Source organism: Manis javanica, chromosome 11 (assembly GCF_040802235.1).
Source record: "Manis javanica isolate MJ-LG chromosome 11, MJ_LKY, whole genome shotgun sequence".
Lineage (NCBI taxonomy): Eukaryota > Metazoa > Chordata > Mammalia > Pholidota > Manidae > Manis > Manis javanica.
This window is the reverse complement of record NC_133166.1, coordinates 75,245,632-75,264,491: the sequence shown is the minus strand read 5'-3', so window position 1 is coordinate 75,264,491 and position 18,860 is coordinate 75,245,632. Positions and strand designations below refer to the sequence as shown.

Below are 18,860 nucleotides of genomic sequence, written 5' to 3'. Positions count from 1 at the left end.
GCTCTTTTTAGGAGTGCTCCCATCTAGAGCAGTCCCTGTAGGATGCCCTGTAGAGGTGGGTGTGGGAAGCAAAATCCCTCAGCTTTTGCTTGTCCGGGAGTTGTTTAATCCCGCCATCATATTTAAATGATAGTCGTGCTGGATACAGTATCCTTGGTTCAAGGCCCTTCTGTTTCATTGCATTAAGTATATCATGCCATTCTCTTCTGGCCTGTAGGGTTTCTGTTGAGAAATCTGATGTTAGCCTGATGGGTTTTCCTTTATAGATGACCTTTTTCTCTCTAGCTGCCTTTAAAACTCTTCCCTTGTCCTTGATCCTTGCCATTTTAATTACTATGTGTCTTGGTGTTATCCTCCTTGGATCCTTTCTGTTGGGGGTTCTGTGTAATTCCATGGTCTGTTCGATTATTTCCTTCCCCAGTTTGGGGAATTTTTCAGCAATTATTTCTTCAAAGAGACTTTCTATCCCTTTTCCTCTTTCTTCTTCCTCTGGTACCCCTATAATACGAATTTTATTCCTTTTGGTTTGGTCACATAGTTCTCTTAGTGTTGTTTCATTCCTGGAGATCCTTTTATCTCTCTCTATGTCAGCTTCTATACGTTCCTGCTCTCTGGCTTCTATTCCTTCAATGGCCTCTTGCATCTTATCCATTCTGCTTATAAATCCTTCCAGGGATTGTTTCACTTCTGTGATCTCCTTCCTGATATCTGTGATCTCCCTCTGGACTTCATCCCATTGCTCTTGCATTTTTCTCTGCATCTCATCCCATTGCTCTTGCATTTTTCTCTGCATCTGTGTCAGCATGTTCATGATTTTTATTTTGAATTCTTTTTCAGAAGGACTGGTTAGGTCTGTCTCCTTCTCAGGTGTTGTCTCTGTGATCTTTGTCTGCCTGTAGTTTTGCCTTTTCATGGTGACAGAGATAGTTTGCAGACCTGGTACGAGTGACCGCTGGAAGAGCTTCCCTTCTTGTTGGTTTGTGGCCTTCCTCTCCTGGGAGAATAGCGACCTCTAGTGGCTTATGCTTTTCAGCTGTGCGCAGACAGGGCTTCTGCTACCTGCCCGTTTGCTATGGAGTTTATCTCCGCTGTTGCTGTGGGCGTGGCCTGGCTGGGGCTGCTCCTCCAAAGTGGTGGAGCCCCATTGGAGGGCGAGCGGCCGGGAGCCTATTTTTCTCCGTAAGGGGCCACTGTGCTCCCTGTTGCCCAGGGGGTTAGAGTGCCCAGAGATCCCCAGATTCCCTGCCTCTGGTCTAAGTGTCCTGTCCTGCCCCTTTAAGACTTTCAAAAAGCACTCTCCAAACCAAAACAACAGCAACAATGAGAGAGGGAAGAGAAAAAAAAAAAGAAAAAAAAAGGAAAAACATGCGATTTTTTTTTTTTTTCTCTCAGGCGCCAGTCCCAGGCACCTGCTCACTGGTCCTGCTGCCCTGCCTCCCTAGCACCGGGGTACCTGTCCCTTCAAGGCTTCCAAAAAGCACCCACCCACCGGTCCCACAGGGAAAAATGCGTGATATTCTTTGTCTTCAGGTGCCGGTCCCAGGCACCCGCTCACCGGTCCTGCTGCTCTGCCTCCCTAGCACCAGGGTCCCTGTCCCTTTAAGGCTTCCGAAAAGCACTCGCCAAAAAGAGAAAAAAAAAGTGGAAAAACGCGCGATTTCCTCTGTCCTCAGGCGCCGGTCTCAGGCACCTGCCCTCCGGTCCCACAGGGAAAAACACAGGATAGTCTTTGTCCTCAGGCACCGGTCCCAGGCACCTACTCACCAGTCCCGCCGCCCTGCCTCCCTAGCACCGGGGTCCCTGTCCCTTTAAGGCTTCCAAAAAGCACTCGCCAAAAAGAGAAAAAAAAAAAGGGGAAAAGCGCACGATTTCCTCCATCTTCAGGCGCCGGTCTCAGGCACCCGCCCACCGGTCCCATAGGGAAAAACACGCGGTAATCTTTGTCCTCAGGCGCCGGTCCCAGGCACCCCCTCACTGGTCCTGCCACCCTGCCCCCCTAGCAACGGGGTCCCTGTCCCTTTAAGGCTTCCAAAAAGCACTCGCCAAAAAGAGAAAAAAAAAAAAAAAAGGGGAAAAACGCGCGATTTCCTCCGTCCTCAGGCGCCGGTCTCAGGCACCCGCCCACCGGTTCCGTAGGGAAAAACGCGCGATCTTTGTCCTCAGGCGCCGGTCCCAGGCACCACTCACCGGTCCCACCGCCCTGCCTCCCTAGCAACAGGTTCCCTGTCCCTCTAAGGCTTCCAAAAAGCACTAGCCAAAAAAAAAAAAAAAAAAAAAAACCACTCTGGTTTCTTTCCACCCGCCGGGAGCCGGGGGGAGGGGCGCTCGGGTCCCGCCGGGCTGGGGCTTGTATCTTACCCCCTTTGCAAGGCGCTGGGTTCTTGCAGGTGTGGATGTGGTCTGGATGTTGTCCTGTGTCCTCTGGTCTCTATTTTAGGAAGAGTTTTGTTTGTTATATTTTCATAGCTCTATGTGTTTTTGGGAGGAGATTTCCACTGCTCTACTCACGCCGCCATCTTGGCTCCGCCTCTGTTAAGCCTCATGTGACATTTTAACACAGATTGGTTTGCCTCTGATACTGGCTCTCTTTTCACAGGGTCCAATCTCCATTACATTATTACTCACAAAACAAAACTAAAACTCCAAACACAAATCTTAAGTTGTTTTGAGATAGAGCAGGGACATGGAAAAGCACCACAATGAAAAAATGCCAAGTTATAAAAGTAAGGTAAGAACAGGAGAGACTCCATCTTAAGACTAAAATTCCATTTTAAAAAATGGAGTTAGGAGGCAAGATTCCGAACATTTTATGGTGATTAGCCAATCTTAAGGCAGAGCAGGCAAGTTCTAAATGATATGTTTCCACTGCTTGAGGATAATCACTATCATGGAGAAGAACAGGATCAACAGATGCCTTGTGTAAAGTTTACCTTACAGAATATCTAGAGGACTAACTGTGGATGGTGACATAATGTCTCTAACTGAAGACAGACATCATGAGACCACACATCAGCCTACTTTCCCCTGGCCCTTTTTCCCATTCTTGAAATCCTTAAGAACCTAAATTCTAAACTTTTAAGTGCACCTCCCCTCTGAGGTCTCCTGCACTCCTGTCTATGTACTGTCTTACCAAGTAAACTTTCTTGTCACATAAGCCTATTTCACTTCATCTCTGAACTGTTTTTTCATGATAAAGACAAGAACTCACTGATCTCCACCTCCACTGGTAACTGTGTTTGTCCCTTTGCTCATTCATTCAATTAAGCACAAGTCTTCTCTCTTTCTGTTCTACTTCAGACAAGCAGGGAAGGGCTACTGGCATCTCTGATTTGGGCTTGCAAGTTCCTGTCATCTGGGTGACTCAGATGGGACTGTGGCTATGTGATCATGTTCTTTAGCAGTCTGAACAAAAAAAATCTTTCTTTGCTTTGGGAAGTTCTCAGAACATAATCTCACTCCATCTAGTGCTCAGTGGCTCCGCCAAATTCTGGGATGGTGGGGACTTAGTTCCCATGCCATGCAGATTCAAGTGGACACTGGATGCCCAATGACCATGGCTTTTGGAGTTGGCAAGGGATTTGCCCTATGCTGAGCAGGAGTCAATGAACTAAACTTCCCTGTTTCTTCTTGCTCTCTACTGTCTGCATAGCTGCTGCCATTTGCTATGAATTCCTTCCTTACTTATACTCATTCAACCTGTTTGCAAATTCTTTCTTGACCAGAGTCAAGAACCCTCTCCCAGCTTGAGGTCTCACCTAGCATGCAGGGAGATCTCTCCAGATTGGATTGCCGAAGAACAGTTTCTATTTATTAACAAAGAGGTGGGGTGGCAAAACACAACATCTTTGAATTGAGGGAAAGACCTTATTTCAAGTGTTAACTCCTTAAAATTTGTAGAGTATCTTAAAAGATTATGTAAAGGACATGGATTTTACCCATGAGTAATTCATTTTACCCATTTTTCTTCAGGAGGAAAAAAACATTAAAAAATGATCTAACCGCAAAGTTCTATAAGGAGCTTTTTCAAAAAAGCATGGGCTACAAAAATAAGTCATACAGAATCTGCCAATCATAGGATTTTGTATGTAGCAGCTATGGGCTGGAAATACACAGTTTGCTAAAGAAAGGGCTGGGAATTTGTGTATTTGTGTGTGTGTGTGTATGTGTGTGTGCATACTTTGTTTTTATTTATAGGATAGTCCCTGCTTGAGGTTTTTCTCCAACTTGACTTTGTAAGGATAAAATGACCATTGTATGGACTGGGTTTTCCACCTCTCCCCAGTAAAGCTTTGGTAAAGTCAACTTGGGAAAATGAGCTTCCTTGCATAGACATACCTTTCCTACTGTGTATATATTTATACACACACACACATACATACATATATAAAGACCTAACTTTAAAAATAGAAAATTGCTTTTAAATTTTTGGACTACTGAAGGCAGGCATATTACCTCTAGTTCAGTCTACTCTTGTTGTCAGCTGCTACTATACTCAGAGATCTAACACTATCCTAACTTGCCCACTGTCACAGAGAAGAAGTCAATAGTCAAGACACTGGGCTGACCCAGATTACTTGAATTCTTGGTATTTGGGGGATTTTCAGGAGCCCAGAAGAGGTGGAAAAGGTCAACAGGTAACCTAAGGGTTAAAAAAAGAGCTAATCTAATGAAGTTGAAAAAAAAGGAGCTATTTTTGCTCCATTCCTAAGATAGTATCTCTAACATAATAAAGTTTCTTTTAAGTATCATATATAGAAAAACCTGACTTTCAAGGACTTTGAAAAAGAGTCAAAGAGTCTCCATTACAATTTTTGTCAGCTTCAAATTCAAAATGCTCAGGTAAATTTGGTTACTTGAAGTGGCAAAAAAGAAAATATAAAAGAAAGGGGTGCCATAAAGCCAGAGTTTCTGAGAGTAGTAATTTTCTTTCACTCATCAGGATGAAGTATGAAAAGCATAGAGCAATGTGAAGTAAATGAACAATAACATGTTCAGTGAAAGCCACAAGTTCTGGTACTTTGTATTATTCTAGTTATGTCTCTACACAATATATGGCCTTAACTATTTAAATTTTATTTCAAGTTGGACTAACTAAAGTTGTAAAAACTATTTTAAAGTTTATTTGATTTGAAAGTATTTCATTACTACTATCTAAAATGATGTTTAATAAACAAAGAATTAATTCCTGTCATCTTTTCCTATTCATAATACATAATAAATCACTAATGGCTAATCTATAATAGAAAGGTTTCATGGGAATTAAAAAAAATATATCAAAAAGTATATGAAAACACACTATATGTATATAGCAGTCCCCTCTTATCTGCAATTTCATTCCCTGATTTCAATTACCCACAGGGGACTGTGGTTCCGAAGCAGATGATGCTCCTTTCTGGTGGATCTTCAGAAGGCCCATGGCGGCCTTACAAGACATCCTAATGCCTACATCATTCACTTCACTTCATCTCAGCACGCATGCACTTTATCATCTCACATCATCACAAGATGAGGCATGAATGCAGTACCATAAATACCACATTCACATAACTTTTATTACAGTGTATGGTTATGATTGTTCTATTTTACTTTAGTTATTGTTAATCTCTCAGTATGCCAAATTTATAAATTAAACTTTATCACAGGTATGTATATATAGGAAAAAGCGGTTTATATAGGGCTCAGTACTATCACCAGTTTCAGGCAGCCACTGGGAGTCTTGAAACATGTCCCCTGCAGATAAGGGAGGATGACTGTACTTAAATTTATCATGTTTGCAAAAATACTCCAACTTATATGATTGTTGCAATTTTATAATTAGATGGGTAATACCTAAAGAGAAAAAATATTTGCTTATAATATGAAAACTAGAGTGCTTTATTTTCACTACTTATTTTAACAGTATAATTTCTCTAAGAGCAGCCAGTGATTCTTACGTATATAAGAAAACACAAATATGTACAACTGATAAGGCATAAAACTTATAATTTATCTCAAGTCTTTGAAATGGGATTTGGAAAAGGACTTCACAATTTTATGCCCCCTTATCCTTTAATAATCTGAGGACATCTCTTTTTATTTTTAGTTAGCAATCAGTTGACACTGAGCATTGAGTACCAGACATTGTAAAAATAATATTACATATGTGATTTAATTTATTAAGTGCCCATAACGTTGGTATTTTTTTAATTGAAATATAGTTGATTTATAATATTATATTGGTTTCAGGTATACAACATAGTGATTCAATGATTATATGCATTTCTAAAGGCTCACCACAAGTGTAGTTGCCATCTGTCAACATAAAAAGATATTACAGTATTACTACTGATATTTTCTATGCTGTACTTTCATCTCCATGGCTAATTTATTTTATAACTGGATGTTTGGGCCATTTTATCCCCTTTACCTATAGGAAATTTCATATATTGCCTAAAAAGTGTCATCAGGTAATTCTTACATTGACTAAAACTGGCATTTCAGCAAACATTCAAATATATTTTAAGATCATTATGCTTTTGCTATGACTTTAAAAGGATGATAATACTTTACCTCAAAAACTTCAACTGGGATTCCAGGATTTCACTCTTTTCTTGGTAAGTAAGTTTTATTCTCTCCTTTAGAAAAGAAAAAATATGTACATTTTCTCCATGTCCTATGCTTTAAAATCAAATTTTAATAATATAAAACTCAATTTTTTCTTTTTATCCAAAAGGAAATGTGTCATCTCAGAAAACACTTTCCCTAGTCCACACCAAATTTTCCATTTTTATTGAGTGTATGCCTGCAAAGGACTACTAAGTCATAAAAAGGCGATTACTGAAAAAATATTTTTTGAAATTGTATACATCAGGTCTTACTGTTAAAAGTGTATGGTCCACGAGGGCAAGGGTCAAATCGTACTGGACTCCCCCATTGTGACTGCTGCATATTTGACATACAGTAAATATGTGCTGAATGAATAACAAAAGGAAAGTTATAAATCACATGATGATAGACCAAACTGAATACCATCTACAAGCCTCTGTTAGTATCTGATTATTCTTTCATTCAACAAATGTTTATTGTTATCAAGGATGAAGATGCCTTTAACCTTAGGAGCTACTATTATTAGGAAGGAATGGAGAAACAGATGAACAATTTCAATTATGTATAATTCACTCTAGTGAGGAATACAGAAAGTTAAATGAAATCAGGGAGGAAGGAAATTGTAATTCAACCAAAGATAACTAAAGAAGGCTTCATAGAGGAGGTGTTAAGACTTAAAGGACAATTTCCAATTGATCGAAAGGCACATAGGCTGGAGAAGGCACACTATATATTTGGCCAGTAAGTAGATCTGTATTGCTAGAATGTAAAATACTAGGTGGAATGTTGAAAAGAGATGGGTTGAATAGGTAAGGCTGGGTGATGAAAATAATAAAAATATTAAGACCTTTATCTAGACAACTTACATAGTTTCCATATAGCAGAGGCACTGGGTGAACACTGAAAACTTTATATCTGACTTGAATCTTAAATCACTCTGAAGTATGGAAACAGAAGACCAATAAAGAAGTGACCACAAATATATAGGTGAGGGACAAGCACATGAATACAAACAACCAAGATGTGAGAATCGGAAATAAAGAATTTAGTATATATATATATACTAAACATTTAGTATATATATATATAAAACACATGAGGGAAAAAGACATTAAAAATAATCCTGGGCTTCTGACTTGAGCAACCAGGTAAATGCTGATGCTAAAGATTTTTTGAGACTGATAAAAGGAGGTGAAATGGAATCATAAAAATATTCAGATAGATAAAAAAGCAAGATGCATCTATATACTACTCACAAGAAACTCACCTCAAACCCAAAGACAAGCACAGACTAAAAGTCAAGGGATGGAAAAATATATTTCAGGCAAACAACAGTGAGAAGAAAGCAGGGGTTGCAGTATTAATATCAGACAAAATAGACTTCAAAACAAAGAAAGTAACAAGAGATAAAGGACACTACATAATGATAAAGGGCTCAGTCCAACAAGAGGATATCACCCAACACAGGAGCACCAGCATTTGTGAAACAAATACTAACAGAACTAAAGAGGGAAATAGACTGCAATGCATTCATTTTAGGAAACTTCAATACACCACTCGCCCCAAAGGATAGATCCAGCGGGCAGAAAATAAGTAAGGATACACAGGAACTGAACAACACACTAGAACAGATGGACCTAATAGACATCTATAGAAGTCTACATCCAAAAACAACAGGATATACATTCTTCTCAAGTGCACATGGAACATTCTCCAGAATAGACCACATACTAGCTCACAAAAAGAGCCTCAGTAATTCCAAAATACTGAAATTCTACCAACCAATTTTTCAGACCACAAAGGTATAAAACTAGAAATAAATTCTACAAAGAAAACAAAAAGGCTCACAAACACATGGAGGCTTAACAACATGCTTCTAAATAATCAATGGATCAATGAACAAATCAAAATAGAGATCAAGGAATATATAGAAACAAATGACAACAACAACACTAAGCCCCAACTTCTGTGGGACAGAGTGAAAGCAGTCTGAAGAGGAAAGTATATAGCAATCCAGGCACACTTGAAGAAGGAAGAACAATCCCAAATGAATAGTCTAACATCACAATTATCGAAACTGGAAAAAGAAGAACAAATGAGGCCTAAAGTCAGCAGAAGGAGGGACATAAAGATCAGAGAAGAAATAAACAAAATTGAGAAGAACAAAACAATAGCAAAAATCAACTAAACCAAGAGCTGGTTCTTTGAGAGAATAAACAAAATAGATAAGCCTCTAGCCAAACTTATTAAGAGAAAAAGAGAATCAACACAAATCAACAAAATCAGAAATGAGAATGGAAAAATCACAACAGACTGCACAGAAATACAAAGAATTATTAAAGACTACTATGAAAACCTATATGTCAACAAGCTGGAAAACCTAGAAGAAATGGACAACTTCCTAGAAAAATACAACCTCCCAAGACTGACCAAGGAAGAAATACAAAAGTTAAACAAATCAATTACGAGCAAAGAAATTGAAATGGTAATCAAAAAACTACCCAAGAACAAAACCCCAGGGCCGGACGGATTTACCTCGGAATTTTATCAGACACACAGAGAAGACATAATACCCATTCCCCTTAAAGTGTTCCAAAAAATAGAAGAAGAGGGAATACTCCCAAACTCATTCTCTGAAGCCAACATCACCCTAATACCAAAACCAGGCAAAGACCCCACCAAAAAAGAAAACTACAGACCAATATCCCTGATGAATGTAGATGCAAAAATACTCAATAAAATATTAGCAAACAGAATTCAACAGTATATCAAAAGGATCATACACCATGACCAAGTGGGATTCATCCCAGAGATGCAAGGATGGTACAACATTCGAAAATCCATCAACATCATCCACCACATCAACAAAAAGAAAGACAAAAACCACATGATCATCTCCATACATGCTGAAAAAGCATTTGACAAAATTCAACATCCATTCATGATAAAAACTCTCAGCAAAATGGGAATAGAGGGCAAGTACCTCAACATAATAAAGGCCATATATGATAAACCCACAGCCAGTATTATACTGAACAGTGAGAAGCTGAAAGCATTTCCTCTGAGATCGGGAACCAGACAGGGATGCCCACTCTCCCCACTGTTATTTAACATAGTACTGGAGGTCCTAGCCATGGCAATCAGACAAAACAAAGAAATACAAGGAATCCAGATTGGTAAAGAAGAAGTTAAACTGTCACTATTTGCAGATGATATGATACTGTACATAAAAAACCCTAAAGATTCCACCTCAAAACTACTAGAACTGATACCGGAATACAGCAAAGTTGCAGGATACAAAATTAACACACAGAAATCTGTAGCTTTCCTATACACTAACAATGAACCAATAGAAAGAGAAATCAGGAAAACAATTCCATTCACCATTGCATCAAAAAGAATAAAATACCTAGGAATAAACCTAACCAAAGAAGTGAAAGACTTATACTCTGAAAACTACACGTCACTCTTCAGAGAAATTAAAGGGGACACTAATAAATGGAAACTCATCCCATGCCCATGGCTAGGAAGAATTAGTATCGTCAAAATGGCCATCCTGCCCAAAGCAATATACAGACCTCTTCTTGAACATATCTCCCCGGGCATGGAAAACCACAGCAAAAATGAGCAAGTTGGACTACATTAAGCTAAAAAGCTTCTGTACAGCGAAGGACACCATCAATAGAACAAAAAGGAACCCTACAGTATAGGAGAATATATTTGAAAATGACAGATTCGATAAAGGCCTGACATCCAGAATATATAAAGAGTTCACACGCCTCAACAAACAAAAAACAAATAACATAACTAAAAAATGGGCAGAGGAACTGAACAGACAGTTCTCTAAAAAAGAAATACAGATGGCCAACAGACACATGAAAAGATGCTCCACATTGCTAATTATCAGAGAAATGCAAATTAAAACTACAATGAGGTATCACCTCACACCAGTAAGGATAGCTGCCATCTAAAAGACAAACAACAACAAATGTTTAGCGAGGCTGTGGAGAAAGGGGAACCCTCCCACACTGCTGGTGGGAATGTAAATTAATTAACCATTGTGGAAAGCAGTATGGAGGTTCATCACAATGCTCAAAACAGACCTACCATTTGACCCAGGAATTCCACTCCTAGGAATTTACCCTAACAACGCAGCAATCAAGTTTGAGAAAGACAGATGCACCCCTATGTTTATCGCAGCACTATTTACAATAGCCAAGAATTGAAAGCAATCTAAATGTCCATCGGTAGATGAATGGATAAAGAAGATGTGGTACGTATACACAATGGAATACTACTCAGCCATAAGAAGAGGAAAAATCCTACCATTTGCAGCAACATGGATGGAGCTGGAGAGTATTATGCTCAGTGAAATAAGCCAAGTGGTGAAAGAGAAATACCAAATGATTTCACTCATCTGAGGAGTACAAGAACAAAGGAAAAACTGAAGGAACAAAACAGCAGCAGAATTACAGAACCCAAAAATGGACTAACAGGTACCAAAGGGAAAGGAACTGGGGAGGATGGGTGGGCAGGGAGGGATAAGCGGGGGGAAGAAGAAGAGGGGTTTTAAGATTAGCATGCATGGGGAGGCAGGGAGAAAGGGGAGGGAGGGCTATACAACACAGAGAGGACAAGTAGTGATTCTACAACATTTTGCTATGCTGATGGACAGTAACCGTAATGTGGTTTTTAGGGGAAACCTGATACAGGGCAGAGCATAGTAAACATAGTATTCTTCATGTAAGTGTAGATTAAAGATTAAAAAATAAAAGAAAGAAAGAAAGAAAAGGGGGATTACTCCTTGATAGGATAAAACTATTGGTAAATCAAAGATCAATGCATGCTTTAAATATCCTTAATGTTGATCACTTAAAGGGTGTCAGATGATCAGCTATGGAGGTACTCTTTTCTGATAATATGCCTTTCTCTTAATTAAAAAAAAAAAAGCAGTTCCTGTGTGCTGACCTCCAACGAGTTCTACACAGTGGTATAGAGGGCATGTCAAAGTGTGGGCAAAGGGTCTGTTTGTTTCTATGCAGAAGATCAAGGCCTAGCTTGGCTACCCAGAAAATTAACTAAGATATGATATGAGGAGGAGCTTCCGGCATCAGCACTCTCTGGAGGACTCGTGCCGGGGGATGATCATCAAAAAGTCTACACAGGGATCCTGGCGATGCAGCGGTTGTGGCTGTGTCCACCCCACCGTTTCCTGGACTTGCCATAGGAATGAGGAGGGAGATGTCTAGGCTGTCATGTGCATACAGTGAGACAACGAATTTGACCGGATCTGTACTGTTGGAACTCAACCAGGAGTTGGGAGGGGTGCAAGGTGTAGCACTCCAAAATCTTACAACTATAGACTATCTACGGTTAAAAGAACATATGGGATGTGAACAGATCCCAGAAATGGGTTGCTTTAATTTGTCTTATTTCTCTCAGACTGTTCAAGTACAGCTGGACAATATCCATCATATCATAGACAAATTTTCACAGATGCCTAGGGTGCCTAGATGGTTTTCTTGGCTTCACTGGAGATGGCTGGTAATTATAGATTTGCTTTGTTTATGTCACTGTATTCCTATTATGTTAATATGTGTGCACAATTTAGTTAGTAGTTTAAAACCTATACATGCTTAAGGTACTCTACAAGAAGATATGTAAAGAAATAATCAATCCTCCCAAGTTTTCTTCCATATGCTACTTCTATAGCTTTTCTTCTTCCTTCCTAATTACAACCCTTAAATAGAATTCGTGCCTCATATCGAATTTACCGAGTATCATAATTCCTCCAGGTGGTAAAGATACCTCGAGACAAGTGCTGGGCATAGAAGCCACAGGGCATAAATCTGTAAAGAAGTAAAAAGCTAACCTTTTCAAACAATATGGCTTCTCTCTCACTTACCAACTTTACATTTCCCTGTATGGCCCCGGAAGATGACTGGTTAGCCAGAGACGGGTAAGATTCCTCAAGGGAGAAACAACCTAAGACAGGCACAGTAGCAGGGGGGCCATCAGGTGAGAAATCGGGGAACAACAGTGGTGAAGATTAGAACCTCATCCCAACCCCCCGCTGTTTTGAGAGAAAGCTTCTGCATCTGTGGATGTTTTATTGCCCTTGTCTAGCTCGGATTAGCACATAGTCTACAGGCACACACCTGATCATCTACAATTGCTCTCTTACAACACTAAACTATTTTTTCTAACTTTATCTTGCATCTACCTACCACTTCAGCATTTTATTAAAAATAAAAATAATAATAATAATAATAAAGGGAGAAATGTGGGATCCACATATAAATCAAGTATAAAAATCAAATGAATTAATATTTGACCTGATTGTTTATAGTTCATAATGCGTGATCAAAACCAAAAGTTTCTGTGATGAATGCCCTTGTACTGTTCACCATATAAGAACTTATTCACTATGTAAGAATTCGTTCACCATGTAAGAACTTGTTCGTTATGCTTCAGAAGAGACTGATGAGAATTAGGCTTGAGATGGATTAATGATTATGCATTGAGCATTGACCCCCCCTATACAGAATTTTATTGTTGTTAACAACCATTTGATCAATAAATATGAGGGATGCCCTCTCAAAAAAAAAAAAATTTAACACTGTGATTAAAAAAAACTTTTAACAAAAAAAAAAAAATTCAGGAAATTCAAAGGAAGGCAGGAAAAAAGGAAAAGAGGGACAGAATAATAGATTGGAAAAAAAAGAAGTCAAATAGCAAAACAGTAGATTTAAACCCAAGTGTATAAATAATCACATTAAAAGGCAGATAGTATTAGATTGAAAAAAAAAGCAAAACTCAGTTATATGTTGTCTACAAGAAACCCATATTACAGCTACAGGTACAAATATATTAAAAGTAAAAGGATAGGAAAAAATATACCATGCTAACACTAATCAAAAGAAAGTGGGAGTCAGTCAAAATATGAAAACCATGTGTTTTTCTCTATACCAGCAATGAGGACTTAGAAAAAAGAACACTTTATATATATATATAAATATAATATAACTTATGATAACAGCAAAAATAATCTAGGAATAACTCTACATAAAAATGCACAAGACCTTTATGCAAAACTGTAAAAAATTGACAAAAATTAAAGATGACCTAAATAAATGGACTGATATGTAAGTTTAAAGGATTAGATGATATAATACCATAAAGATATCTGTTCTCCCCCAAATAACCTATAGCTTAAAGACAATCTCACTCAAAACTCCATAATGGCTTTTTGGAACTTGACAAATTAATTCTAAAATGCATCTGGAAATGCAAAAGCCAGAAATATTCAGGACGCTCTTGAGGACAAAGAACAATGTTGTACATAGTGCCATACCAATCAAGAAAGGATAGCAGTAGCACAAAAACCAAGGGAATAAAACACAGAGCCCATCCTATATATATATACACCTGATTTATGATAAAGGTGGCAGACAAAGGGCTGTCTTTTCAACAAATTGGTGCTGGGATATATAACTGTATGGGAAAAGAACAAAATGTGAACCCCTACACTTCACATCATATACAAAAATAAATGCCAGGTAGACCTGGGGTAGGGAGACACTTTTTATATAGGACACCAAAAACACTAACAATAAGGAGGAAAACTGAAAAATTGGACCACCTTAAAATTAAGAAATTCTAGTTATGAAAGAAAGAAAGGAAAAAAACTATCAAGAGAGTTAGAAGGTAAGCCCCAGACTGGGAAAATACAACCAGATACAACAGATACAACCAACAAAGGGCTTTTACCCAGAATACATAAGGAAGTTCAAAAAACAATGTCAGATAATTCCAAATAATGAGTAGTATATTTGAACAAGCACCTCACAAAAGAGAACATCAAATGACCAATAAGTTTATGAGAAGATACTCCACATGGGTAGTCAGAGAAACAAAATGAAAATCACAGTGAGACAGCACAGCAAGCCCACCAGTAAAACTGATAACACAATGTTGGAAGGATATGGAGCAATGGTATCACTCATGCTGCTGGTAGAAATGAAAACTGATAAAACCATCTTGGAAAAGTTTCCCCTAACATATACATAAACATAAGCCTCAGATGAACAATCGCACTCCAAGGTACATCCGAACATAAATGTATGTAATGTACACCAATAGAGATATGGTTCACAGCAACCATATTCACGACAGGACCAAGTAGAAACAACACAAACATCCATCAACAGAACAAATAAATGAGTTGTAGTATATTCATACAGTAGATCTACCAATGATAAAGTAAACAAACTTCTGCCACATGCAACAATGTGTAGGAATCTAACAAATACAATGTCTAACAAAATGAGCCAGACATGAAAAATACATTCTATGTGGCACTATTTATATAATGTTTAAAAAATCAGCAGATACCAACAAGAGTGTTCAGGGATCTTGCTTAGGCAATTTTCATGGACATCCTGATGGTGATTAGCTACCACTAAGTAGGAGAATTAGGGGCAGTGATTGGGGGCTGAGTATGAAGAGGGCTTCTGGGACATGGCAGTATTACACATTTCAAGGGTGACATCATCTGGGTGTTCATTTGGAGATATATGATTAAGCTGTAAATTTTTGTTTTGCAAACTTCTCTGACAAAAGAGAGAAATTCATTCTCACATGGGAAAAAGAAGACTGGATGCATATAATGAGGGCAGATAGAATGTGAGGGGGCATTTGAACTAAGGCTTGTGGGCTAGAAACATTTTGGTAGGTGGATGATAAAATGGAAACATTTTAGGTAGGGGATGACTGCAAAAAACAAAGCTAGTTATTCAAACAGAAATTGAAGTGGGTAGTAAGTTTGTGCAGCAGTAAGTAGTGAACAGCACGTGTGCCTAATGGCCAATGCTTGTAAGAGTGATGGACTGAGAGGTGAGTCTGGAAAGGTGGTTTGAGGCAAATGGTAGAAAGCTCATTAGATTGGCATTTTCCAACAGGCAGCAGGCAGCTGGCAAAGATTATTCAGCTGGAAAAAAACTACACAATTTTTAGTCTTTCAGATTTTTTTAAAGAAAAGTAACTCTCCTAAATAGTAGGGATAAAGCTTAGATTAGGGACTGAGAAAGGGGAAGGAAACTGGGGCCAGAAAGAGCCTTTAGGAAACAATAACAATTAACACCTAGAGATGATAACGACAGCTGAACTGCGTGAGTCATTTCACCTTCCCCCAGAACACTCCATTTCCGTTATTTTTACATTTACATCATTGTTTATCAATTCTGCTATGTCAAATTTAATGCAAAGAAGACTTAAGCGAAAGGAAGGAAAAAAAGGTCTGTTACACAGATCAAAAGACTTAAAAGTATCACTTGATCTTAAAATTATTTTACTCTTTTGGGAGATGTAGACATTCAAAAGCAGCTATGTATAAGGGCAATTTAGAAAGCCACAATCATGCCTAGAGAAGACACATGCTCAGAACAGTCCTGAGCAGAAGACTTTACGCTTTCACTCACGGCTAATCTCCAGGCTCAGAGAAAATCTAGCTAAATGGTGGAGAAATGCCACATCACAGAGCCAGTCTACCAAGACTGGGAGAGGTGGTTGTTCTGTTTTTTTTGTTTTGTTTTGTTTTGTTTTGTTTCGTGTGTGTGTGTGTGTGTGTTTGAGCTCTTGACATTTAAGCAAATCTCTGTCAAACACAGGTGAACATGAGCTAATGAAACAGAGACCTGTGATCACACAAGGCAAACAACAGTCATTACAAAATAGTTTGGAAAGGTCTCAAACAAAAGGACAATAAAGCCTTCAACAATAAAAAAGATAGAAAACCTTGGGGTAAATGGGATATCTGATTTCTACAATTACCATGGTGTAGTAGTTCAGTTCAATGTCCAATTCTCAACAACAAAAATCACAAAGCATACAAAGAAACAGGAAAGCATGGCTCACAAAGGAACAGGATGACAGAAACCATCTTAAGAGTCCATAGACATCCCACATATAGTCAATTAATATACGATAAAGGAGCCATGGATATACAATGCAGAAATGACAGCCTCTTCAACAGCTGGTGTTGGCAAAACTGGACAGGTACATGCAAGAGAATGAAACTGGATTATTGTTTAACCCCAGACACAAAAGTAAACTCGAAATGGATTAAGACTTGAATGTAAATCATGAAACCATAAAACCCTTAGAGGACAACATAGGCAAACATCTCTTGAATATAAGCACGAGCAACTTCTTCCTGAATGCATCTCCTCGAGCAAGGGAAAAAGAAGCAAAAATGAACTCATGGGACTACATCAAATTAAAGTTTCTGTACGGCAAAGGACACCATCAACAGAACAAAAAGGCATCCTACAGTACAGGAGAATATATCTGTAAATGACATATCCGACAAGGGGTTAACATCCAAAATATATAAAGAACTTACACACATCAACACCCAAAAAGCAAATAACCTGGTAAACAAATGGGCAGAGGATATGAAGAGACAGTTTTCCAAAGAAGAAATTCAGATGGCCAACAGACACATGAAAAGATGCTCCACATCACTAATCATCAGGGAAATGCAAATTAAAACCACAATGAGATATCACCTCACACCAGTAAGTATGGCCAGCATAGAAAAGACTAAGAACAGAAAATGCTGACAAGGATGCAGAGAAAGGGGAACCCTCCTACACTGTTAGTGGAAATGTAAGCTAGTTCAACCACTGTGGAAAGCAATTTGGAGGTTCTTCAAAAAACTAAAAATAGAAATACCATTTGACTCGGGAATACCACTTCTTGGAATTTACCCAAAGAATTTAATTTCTCAGATTCAAAAAGACATATGCACCCCTATGTTTATCACAGCACTTTTTACAATAGCCAAGATATGGAAGTGACCTAAGTGTCCATCAGTAGATGAATGGATAAAGAAGATGTGGTACATATATATATACACAATGGAATACTATTTGGCCATAAGAAAGAAACAAATCCTACCATTTGCAACAACATGGATGGAGCTGGAGGACATTATGCTCAGTGAAATAAGCCAGGTGGAGAAAGACAAATGCCAAATGATTTCCCTCATTTGTGAAGTATAACAATGAAGCAAAACTGAAGGAACAGAATAGCAGCAGACTCAGAGACTCCAAGAAGGAACTAGTGGTTACCAAAGAGAGGGGTGTGGGAGGGGGAAGGGAGGGAGAAGGGGACTGAGGGGTATTATGGTTAGTACACATGGTGTGGGGATCACAGGGAGAACAGTTTAGTACAGAGAAGGCACATAGTGGATCTGTGGCATCTTACTACACTGATGGACAGTGACTGCATTGGGGTATGGGTGGGGCCTTGATAATATGGGTAAATGTAGTAACCACATTGTTTTTCTTGTGAAACCTAAAGAGTGTATATCAATACCTTAATAAAAAATAAGAAAAAAGAATCCACAGACATCAGACTTACTAGACAAAACTTAAAACAATTATCTTAAATATATTCGAAGTGCTAAGAGAAACATGAATAAAGAACTAACAGAAACCAGGAAAACAAATTATAAAAAGGAGCTAGACAGAAATTTTGGAGCTGAAAAGTGAAATAATGGAAATGAAAAATTCACTAAAGGGATTCACAAGCAGATTTGAACAGCAGAACAAAGAATCAACGAACTTGAAGATAGGATAACTGAAATTACTGAGGCTAAGAAGCAGAAAGAAAAAAGAACGAAGAATTACCATATGATCCAATAATTCCATATCTGGGTATACACCCATAAGAATTAAAAGCAGGGACTCAAACAGATACCTGTGCATAGATGGTCATAGCTGCCTTATTCATAAGAGCCGAAAGATAGAAACAGCTCAAAGTCCATCAACAAAAAATGAAATATGAATATTTAAAAAGGGATGAAATTATGATACATGTTACAACACAGAAACATTATGCTAAATTAAATATGCCAGAACACAAAAGGAGAAATATTGTTTAATTCTACTTATGTCTAGTACCTGGAGTAGACAAATTCATAGAGACAGAAAGAGGAGGTTACTACGTATTAGAGAGAAAAGGGTATAGGAGTTATTGTTCAATGGGTATAGAGCCTTTTTGGGATGATGAAAAAACTAGAAATGGATAATGCTGATGGTTGTACAACACTGTGAATGTACTTAATGCAAATGAGTTATAACTTAAAACAGTTAACTGGCAAATTTTTAAACAGCTAAAAGGGAAATTTGTTTCCCTTGCCCAAGGAAATGTGTTCAGTTAAAAAAATTTCAATTTTTAAATTTTTCAGATTTAAATTTTTTAATTTTAAA

The 18,860-nt window shown here is 38.2% G+C and overlaps 1 protein-coding gene across 8 annotated transcripts in view; it reads right to left on the bottom strand.

Annotated features, from left to right (window-relative positions):
* SDCCAG8 (SHH signaling and ciliogenesis regulator SDCCAG8) overlaps positions 1–18,860 on the bottom strand; it is a 271,642-nt gene that overhangs the window by 202,678 nt on the left and 50,104 nt on the right. For 5 of the 8 annotated variants that reach the window (XM_073216700.1, XM_073216702.1, XM_073216703.1 and 2 more), the window contains exons 7-8: positions 6,858–6,950; positions 6,550–6,614 (exon numbers count right to left, since the gene is read on the bottom strand). In XM_073216700.1, coding sequence (XP_073072801.1) covers positions 6,550–6,614; positions 6,858–6,950 — 158 coding nt within the window. The remainder of the gene's footprint in view (positions 1–6,549; positions 6,615–6,857; positions 6,951–18,860) is intronic. The other 3 variants (XM_037013667.2, XM_073216705.1, XM_073216701.1) reach the window with 1 other exon arrangement.